The 9267-nt window shown below is 41.6% G+C and overlaps 1 protein-coding gene across 1 annotated transcript; it reads left to right on the forward strand.

The window, feature by feature from the left end:
• ZNF22 (zinc finger protein 22) lies at positions 1-5328 on the forward strand. Its single transcript, XM_040624551.1, has 2 exons — positions 1-94; positions 2365-5328. Exon 2 carries the CDS (start codon positions 2450-2452, stop codon positions 3125-3127), a length of 678 nt encoding a protein of 225 aa, XP_040480485.1. The 5' UTR covers positions 1-94; positions 2365-2449; the 3' UTR covers positions 3128-5328.
• Positions 5329-9267: the final 3939 nt, after the last annotated feature.

Consider the following 9267-nt stretch of genomic DNA (forward strand, 5'->3'; position numbering starts at 1 on the left):
CGCGGCGCCGTCTGACGGCGAGGCCCGCACTTCCGGCGGCGCGAGGGGCCCCCAGCGAGCGAGCGAGCCAAGACGGCTGGCGGCCCGCTGCGCGGTGAGTGGGCCGGGGGCGCGCCGCCCGGTGCTCGGAGGCGGCTCGGGCGCCGGTTGGCCGCCGCGGGGCGGCACGGACCCGGACCCCCGCTCCCGGAGCCGTTGGGAAGGCTCGGCGCCGGGCGGGGGCGGGGGCGGAGGGAGCTGGGCGGGCCCGGCCTGCGAGGAGCGGCCGGCGGAGGCCTGGGGAGGGCGGAGGCCTGCATGGGAGCTCTTGCGAGTCCGGCCGCAGTCCCCACGCCGGCCGTCGCCCGGGGCTTTTCAGGACTAAGTACTTTGAACAAATGCTTGAGTAGCACAGGGCTGTTAGGAGCGAGCTGCAGTTACTGACTCCTTTACCCCTCTGACACCCCGACGATGTCGCAGCTTTATTGTCCTCCCGATTTTATGTAGGAGAAAGCAGGTCCATTCCGGATACGCGCGTTCGCACGGCGACAGCTCCCATCGCTCAGGTTTACCATAATACCCGCACCTGCGGAGGAATTAATGCTGAGCACCGGTCGCGGCGCTGGTCTTGGTGTTGAAAGTTGTGGCTGCACATCAGTTCTACCACCAAGAGGACAGACTCTAGGATCAGGGTGCTAGGGGTTGGGGACCTGGTCGAAATCGGCCTGCCTTTCCTTAGCTGTAAAATGGAGAGCCTCGCATAAAGCTGCTATGGGAATTAAATATCATAGAACAGTGTCTGGCATACCACTAAGGCTGCCTCTTAGTATGATTTCCTCATCTGTAGTGTTCTCGGTGGATTACATAGTCTCAGAGTTTCCTACCAGATCTGACTTCTATAGTATTAAAAAGTAAATTTTTTTTCAATGTATAATTCCCATTATAGCTGTTTTTTGAACATCAACACCATGTATCTAACAAATGTCTCTTTGAAACAGATATTCTGTAAATAGATAAATATTCTGTAATAGATATTCTGCAGATATTGACTAAAGTTAATGAGTGTTGCTCTCTCAGTGATTGGTATTGAATGCAGTTTGCTCTTTCTGATACTCAACCATGATTACAACAGAGATAGTTATTAAATATCCAAATAAAGTCCTCAGCACTAGCAGGCCTGGAGTCTGAATTATACAAAAGGATGAAGGAAAGGCAAGAACAGTGATGTAATTTGTATTTTCAGTTATTTGCATTGTAAGTTTTTATGCAGAGACCCAGGGTAATTATCCCCTTTTTAAAGTCTACTTCCTGACACAAGATGTGAAAAATAGTTTCAGTAATTCTATTACTTTTTCAATCTAGCTTATCTCACACTGTCACCTGTTTAGAGTTTGTGGCTTGTTTGTTTATGGCCATTATTTTAAATAACTATAAGTAAATAAGTGAAATTAATTTATTTGAATTTTTGCAGCATTTGGGTATTTTAAAACTTCTCTCCTATTTTTGCATGTAAACTTACTTTCTCCCCCTCCTTTTCTTTTGTTTTACTCACCACCCTTTGTTTCTACTCAGTTGCCATTCCACTTTCCAGTAAAAGTTCTTCTGAATTTTTTTTCTTCTCCAGAAACAATTCACTTGTTTCAGGTTTTCAAAGAATTGTCCTCTTTCTTGGGTCATTAGAATCTAAGGGGAAAAAACAATAAATCATCTTTTCACTTACGTTTTTCTCATCAAGTATTACTGAACTGACTCACAGAAACTTGCCATGCCTTATAGGGTAGTTCCTACTTTCAAAACTACGCTACAAAGTTAGTCAAGTTGTATCCATGCTGTGAAAGTAGAATGGCGAAACAAGGATAAACAAAAATATTTAATAAAGTAGTATGATTTGTCATTTCTTTCTAATTTGGATGCCTTAAATAGTCACCAGTAAGTAAGTAGAATTTTAACATGGGAGAAAATATTAAAATGTAATGATAGTCTATTACCCAAATTTTGATTGTCTTTCAGAGTTATTTCTTCTATTCCCATAAGATATTTTGTTGTCTCCACCTTTTAATCCTTCAGTTATGTACTCATTTGATAATGCCTAATAAAAACTTATATTTCACATTATCAGTTTTATCCTGTCCCAAAAGACAAAAATTCCATAGGTAAATTTGGTCAAAATTTGGGGATATTTATTAAGTTGAAATCTTGGGAATTACTAGAATTATTTTGCAAGTATTTCCTCCCAGAATTGTCTTTGTTTTCATATGTATTGGATACGTTTTTAATTTACACATGGATGCAATTTCAGTGGGTTGAAGATTGAATAATTTGGGTTAAAGTTGAATAATAACAATAACGAGTGATCTGCTTTGGCTTTTATTTTCTTCTACACAGAAAATTGAGCTGTATAGCTCTAGGAGGTGAAACTTCAGTTCAGAAGAAGAGAGCAGACTCTTAAGAATACATTTGGCTCATCACCATGCGGTTAGGAAAACCAAAGGGAGGTATTTCTCGGAGCGCGAGCCAAGGAAAAGCCTATGAGAACCCGCGCAAGACAGGGCGGCAGCGGCAAAAATGGGGAATGACTGTTCGATTTGACTCAAGCTTGAGTAGACTGAGAAGAAGCCTGGATGAGAAGCCTTATAAATGTACTGAATGTGAGAAGAGTTTCAGTCAGAGCTCAACTCTTTTTCAACACCAGAAGATTCACACTGGAAAGAAATCCCATAAATGTGCTGATTGTGGGAAAAGTTTCTTTCAGAGCTCTAACCTCATTCAGCATCGGCGGATCCATACCGGGGAAAAACCCTATAAATGTGATGAGTGTGGAGAAAGGTTTAAACAGAGCTCAAATCTCATCCAGCACCAGAGAATCCATACTGGAGAAAAACCCTACCAGTGTGATGAGTGTGGTCGATGTTTCAGCCAGAGTTCCCACCTTATTCAACATCAGAGAACCCACACGGGGGAGAAGCCCTACCAGTGCAGCGAATGTGGCAAATGCTTCAGCCAGAGCTCTCATCTTAGGCAGCACCTGAAGGTGCACAAAGAAGAGAAACCTCGTAAAACCCGCGGCAAAAATATCAGGTCAAAAACTCACTTAGTGTCATCCTGGAAAGCCGGTACAGGTAGGAAGTCAGTGGCTGGTCTCCGCTAAGGAAAGGGCGCCGCTTCAGGCTTCTTTAAAAAATAAATAAGTAAAAGCTGTCTCTTTTAGAACTGGAGATATTTTGTAATAGACACTTAAATACTATACCCTTTCCTGGCATGGAGACACTGTAATGACATTGGGCTGAAAGAAGCTATGAGTCCAGCTGTTCTCATCTTTTTTTTTTTTAATGTAACTTGGAGTACAAAAAACTGAAACTATGTTTTGAGAGAATATAAGATTCGTGACCTCATGTGATATTGCTTCCTGCATCACTTGGACAAAAACAACCATGTTTTGATGACACATGTAAAAGTGCAGGTATTCTGATGACTCCTCAGCTTTAGGACTTCCTGTGGAAGGCATCATTAAAAGGGAGAAGAAATTAATTCCATTAGTTTGGAAGTTCCGCAACTGATGAGGAGATTTTATGTTTGTAAAGTTTTGTAGTATATTAACCATTGGTTTGTAAGTATGACTCAAAATTCAGCGTATTAATATGTATTCATGTTCACAGATTTTTAATCCACAAAGCCCATCACTCTGTTAGCTTTTTGTTGTTGTTGTTTTTTTCCCCTTCTGCTTATGGACAGTTATTAATTAAAGGAATTGAATTTCCCTCTTTTTCACCAAATTCTTAGAGATATTCTAGAAGCCAAAGTAAGAACTGAATTAGACCACAGTTCTGTTCTTAGAAGCGCAGTTCTTTGAGGTGGTGTTACACTGGGTCACTTGTTTTCCAGAAGTTGGGGTGGACTTATGTTGGTCCATCCCCATGCCTTTGTCTTTTGGCATTCTCTTATGCTCTGACAAACTGAGCTAGCCTTTTAGATCTACCTGAATAAATAATTAAACCATATACCAACACACCTCAACTTGTTAATTAGAAATCTACAATCTACATTTCCCTGTTTTCCCCCTTTGAGAGTTTTGGGTAACACTGGTTATCTTAAACAAATGTTCGTCAATAGTGAAAGTCATTTAATTCAAGTGTCCGTGCATTTGTAGCTCCGTGTGTAGATTTTGAAATGTAAGCTAACTTTCTCTGCATTAATATGAATTATTTATGAAGTCAAGCATACATGTTTCTTAACTTTCATCAGAACAGTGCCAAGTGTCAGACTTTCTGACCAGCCTTCAGCTCAGGTTTTAATTTCTCTTGAATGCTAACATTCTTCTGATTTTTTTTTTGTATCTTTTATAATCATACCAGCTCCTGCTGTATTAATGACAGTTATCCATAAAAATAAAACAAAATGGAATATTTTGCATACTACTATCCTCTGCTTATTTTGCTCCTGGGAAATTGTTTTAATGATATAGACAACACTTAAAATCACAGCGTTTGGAAGCATCACTTGATTTGCCTGTTTTTGATTTCCTCAAGCTTGAACTTTGCCTGCCTCTTGGCCTTGCTTTTGAGTGCAAGTCATAGAAGATGGTCTCATTGACAACAGTTGTCCAACAAAATATCCACAAAGCGTTTCGTGAGTATGAGTTGATTGCAGTTATCTTTTACAAAAGACGACCGTGACCACTTAGCAAGTGTCCTGTTAATCACAGTCAGGTCACTGCAGCAGGGGCATGGCTGTAGGGCCATTTCGAGGATCTGCCATCAGTATTACAGCAGTTTTGTGTCTGGAGTAACTTCTGACTGGGACCAACACCACTTTAAGAATTCGCCAATTTTGACAGCAACGTGCAACAGAAGGACCTCTGTATATTGTTAGCTTTCATAATTTATATTTTTTACCCTGAATGACTTCCATATTCTGTATAGAAGTAAAGCAAATACTCTTCAGATTTTTATGTATTCCCAGTTTGCCTATGGTATGCATTTCTTCTCAGAGCCCTAAAACTAGAAGCGGGTAGGTCAGTAACACGGTAGCCTTCTGTAGTCACTAACGTGCACTGCGGCAGCCTTCACCTCCTTTTACGGGCATCTTACGAGGGAAATACCACAGCTGCTTTAAGTTAATGGATTAAAGGATGTGTTCTGCTACTAGAAATTGAGTTACAGGAGAATGTGAATCTGATAGGCACTGCCTCTGAGTACAGTCTCGCATGACAATACGCTGCCTCTCAATATTCTGAATTTCCATCATGACTCAGGGTTACAAAACTGAATCCTTTTACTCCTCTGGCAGGCTCCTTTCTTACACAATCTCTGGATGTTTTACTTGGGAAGAAAATAAAAGCTCCAAGTTTTTTTTGTTTTGGTTTGGTTTTTTTACGTATTGCTGAAATTTCATTTACATTACACTAATGAGTAAGGGGTGTTGTTAACTGTTTGCCTGCCACCTTCGTTTATTCAGTCATTTCGTAAGTATGGTAGAGATAAACCTGATCAAGGCAGCCTTAGTTTAAGGAACTTTGGTTAAGTGAGTAGTCAAGTAGAGGAACTGAGAAGCTAGGAAAGCAAGTACAGGGATCTCTGCCCGGTGGTTCTCAATTTCAGGGTGCCTCAGAATCACCCGGAGGGCTTGTTAACACATTTCTGGGCCCATTCCCAGAATTGCTGATTCATCAGGTCTGGGCTGTAGCCAGATAATTTACATTTCTAACAGGCTCCTATGTGATGCCCATACGCTGGTCCAGGATACGCTGGAGAGCGGCTGCTGTAACTGGAGGGTAGTGATGTGCTTCCATACAAGGGTGTCTAAGTCAGATACCAAATACTATTCCTTGGTAAGGGTGGGCAGGATTTAATGATGAAGACAGCCTTGGGGTCAGCCTACTTAGGTTTACATCTTAATTACCTAGCAACTGGGCAATTTGAATAATTGCTCTTGAGTAAATTGGAGAAGATACCTATGGTTGAATGGTGGAGGGAATTAAATGAAGTAATGCAGTTAGAGAGCTTAGCATGGAGCCTAGAACATTGTTCAGAATTTACTGATTATTAGGTTGCCAGAGGCAGAGAAGCTATTATATGGAATCTAAAATTGTCAGTGACAAAAGTATTAATCCCATAAATGTAAAGGTGAATTCTCTTTTACTTCAGTTGAGTCAAGATTCTCAGAGAAAGGGATGCCTATAAAGGGCAAGAACCATCTAATAAGTCTCCAAGGGAAATTTAAGAATTCACGAATGTTTTGACAAGTAATAGGAGTCCTTCTTCAAATAAGTACATAGCCACAAATAATACTTATACTCCATATCAGGGAGGCAAAGTGCTTTCATTTTGTTAAGGAAATAAAAATTTGTTGAGCACTGGCCATGTATAAAAGACTGAGAGAAAAAAAGATAAGTTATATATTTTTTTAAAGTAATATTAAAACAGGTGATGACTGTATGGTGTGATTGCCATTCAGATTGGGAGAATTTACATCTAGTACTTGAAGGCAGGAAGGAAGGGATGATATTTACTAGGTTAAGGAATGGAAATCCTCAAGGCTGTAGAGGCCAGGCAGCTACGCCAGAGAGACCCGGGCTGTAACTGGTGCACGCGCACCTCTGAAGGATAACTCGACTCCATTCCAGCCGCTTGTCGCCACACAGACATTCAGGCCCAGGTATACCAGCTCCTGACTTTCCAAGAGAAACCAAAAATCCAGATTTTAAGCCACTACCCTTCCAGCGTACCACACTTGGACTGGATGTAAAGCCTCTGTGCATGATGGGGGGAGGGGGGTAGCAAGGAGGGGACAGACAGAGCCACATGATGGAGTGGAAGCTGTACAGCACAGAAGAAAGCTCGGAACAGCAAGTAGCTGCTTTGTTGAGAGCCCAGCTTCATGCAAGAGGTGTGGGAGATAACGGCTGGAATGGGCCTCCAGGAGAGCCTTAAATATCAACTTAGGAGTGAAACCATTAAGATGAGTTTCATAAAGGTTTTTAGGGCATAGGTTGGAAGGCAATGATCCCATGAAACAGAGCAACACGTTGCTAAAAGAAAAACTCCCCCAGAAGAGACCCACTTGGCTAATTGGACCTACAGGGCCTCCTTTTGTTCCCTCCTTCACGCTGAGTGACAGCAACTCCAAGCTCCTCTGTTACTTCACTTACCCTGCTTTGACCAATACCTACTCTGAGAAACCTCCAAGAAGTCAGCCTTGAATCTTCCTTACACGCTCTTCTTTAAACTGAATTGTAAGGTTCCATGTTTCAATCTTTCTCATTCTTCCTCTCTCCTACTGGACTGTGAACTCCTGGCTTATAGTAGTCATTCAAGTCAAAGTTTTAATGAAGAATGGCCAAGAGGGAAGTACAGGAAGAAGGTTAGAGGGAAGGAGTTAGTTCTGGGGAGTTTCTAGCCCAGCTGTCAGCTACCATACCTACCTAGCTGGAGAGTCCCACCTAGAACTTTTCTTCCCCCATCTGCCATCCTTATCCCTCTTCTTCAGTCTTTCTGTTCTCTTGGAGGTCCTTGCTCATTGTGTAATTCATTCTTTAGCCTTGTACAAGGTACACATATTTGTTGAGGGAGTGAATGAATGAATGAATAAACAACTGTGTAAAATGGCATCGACCTTTAAAGAATCAGAGATTCTCATGGTCTGATGGGACCTGGAAGGCCACCTACCTCACCTGCCCCTAAATTGGATGATTGTTTTTTAATGACCCAATTCTTCTCTTATGCTCTTTGAATTATAAAATACACATACATAAAGTCTATATCATTTTAGAAGACTGTCATTTCCAACTTTTCAATGAGCCAACACTCTGTGTTTTTCACCTTAAAGCCAGATCTAGAGCATTTTAAGGACTTGGCAGACTTCAAAACACACACATTTCTTAGTATTGGTTTTGTGGCCAAGCAATAACAGACCCTCCAAAATTAGAAAGTCTGAAAAGTTTTTGGAAGAGATTTTAAGTTGCTATTTTGGAAAAAAATGTTTTCTAGATGATTTAAAATGTAGAGATGTGGGTCAAGGAGACCACTTGCTGTCACTGAGAGTCAACAGGACTCTTAGAATAGTCCATGCAGGAAGAAATTAAAGTGGGGTTCTGGAGTGGGGAATGCTGAGGAGGTGAGAAGTAAGAGATCCTGTGGTGACAGAATGGACAGGGCTGGAGACACATCAGATTTGAGGTGCAAGCAAGAGAGGAACACAATGGTGGTTTCCAGCCTAGGTAGCTAGGAGGTTTGGGGAAGAAGTTGATGAATTTGTTTTAAGAAATGCTGATCTTGAGATGTTTGTGGTAGTATCTGGGTGAACAAGTGCAACAGGAGATTGAATATCTATGTCTCAGCATGAAAGATATTCAAGAAGGAAATTATTTGCCCCATCCTGTGCCAACATTAGGTATTGTATTAGTGTGCTTGGCCTGCCATAATGAGATACCAGATGGCATGTATTAAACAATAGACTTTTCTCACTATTTTGGAGACCAGAAGCCCATGATCAAGGTCCTGGCAGGGTTGTTTTCTGTTTTTCTCTTCCTTGCTTCTAGGCAGCCATCTTCTCACTGTGTTCTTGTAAGGCCTCTCCCTTATGCATGGAGAGAGAGAGAGAGAAAGAGAGAGAGGAGAATGCTCCCTGGGTCTCTTCCTCTTCTTATAAGGACACTAGTCCTATTGGATTAGGGCATCACCCTTATGACCTCATTTAACTTTAATTCCCTCCTTAAAAGCCCTGTCTACTAATAACATTCACATTGGGGATTAGGGCTTAAACATAATTTTGGGAGGACACAGTTCAATTTAAAACATATTATTCCCATTGTCTGGATAAAGAAACAGACTGAGAGAGTTCAAGGAACTTACTTAAGGTCAAACCGGACAAAAAGGTCCATGGCCTTTTGGATGTCTGATTTAAAAATCTTGTTACCCCATCCTAGATCATGTGAGATGAATACATCTTTATGGCTATTAAAAATAAAAGTAATAGTCCCAACTTCTTGGGACTTCTTCTCCTCAAAGAGAGAGGAGACTTGCCAGAATAGAGAATGACGGAATGAGCGTTGACTACTACTCCTCTGGCTCTTCTGGTTCCGTGCCTGGGTCTATCTTAGCACAGACACCCATGAATTTGGATTTATTTGCCCCTTGAGAACCAAAGGGATCTAAACCTAGGTTGTGTTTTACAGGTAGACCTTGGTCGTTCAACACTGCTACTCCAAGGACAATTTTACAAGTCTTGACCTATGGTTTTTCCTGAAGATGTGATAAAAATGAATGGTGGTTTGGGGAGAGGCACAGGGCT

Source organism: Ursus maritimus, unplaced genomic scaffold (assembly GCF_017311325.1).
Source record: "Ursus maritimus isolate PB19 unplaced genomic scaffold, ASM1731132v1 scaffold_7, whole genome shotgun sequence".
In the NCBI taxonomy this organism is placed as follows: Eukaryota; Metazoa; Chordata; class Mammalia; order Carnivora; family Ursidae; genus Ursus; species Ursus maritimus.

What these genes read in the sequence shown, in the direction of transcription:
- ZNF22 (XM_040624551.1), top strand. Translation starts at nt 2,450, where the DNA reads ATGCGGTTAGGAAAACCAAAGGGAGGTATTTCTCGGAGCGCGAGCCAA.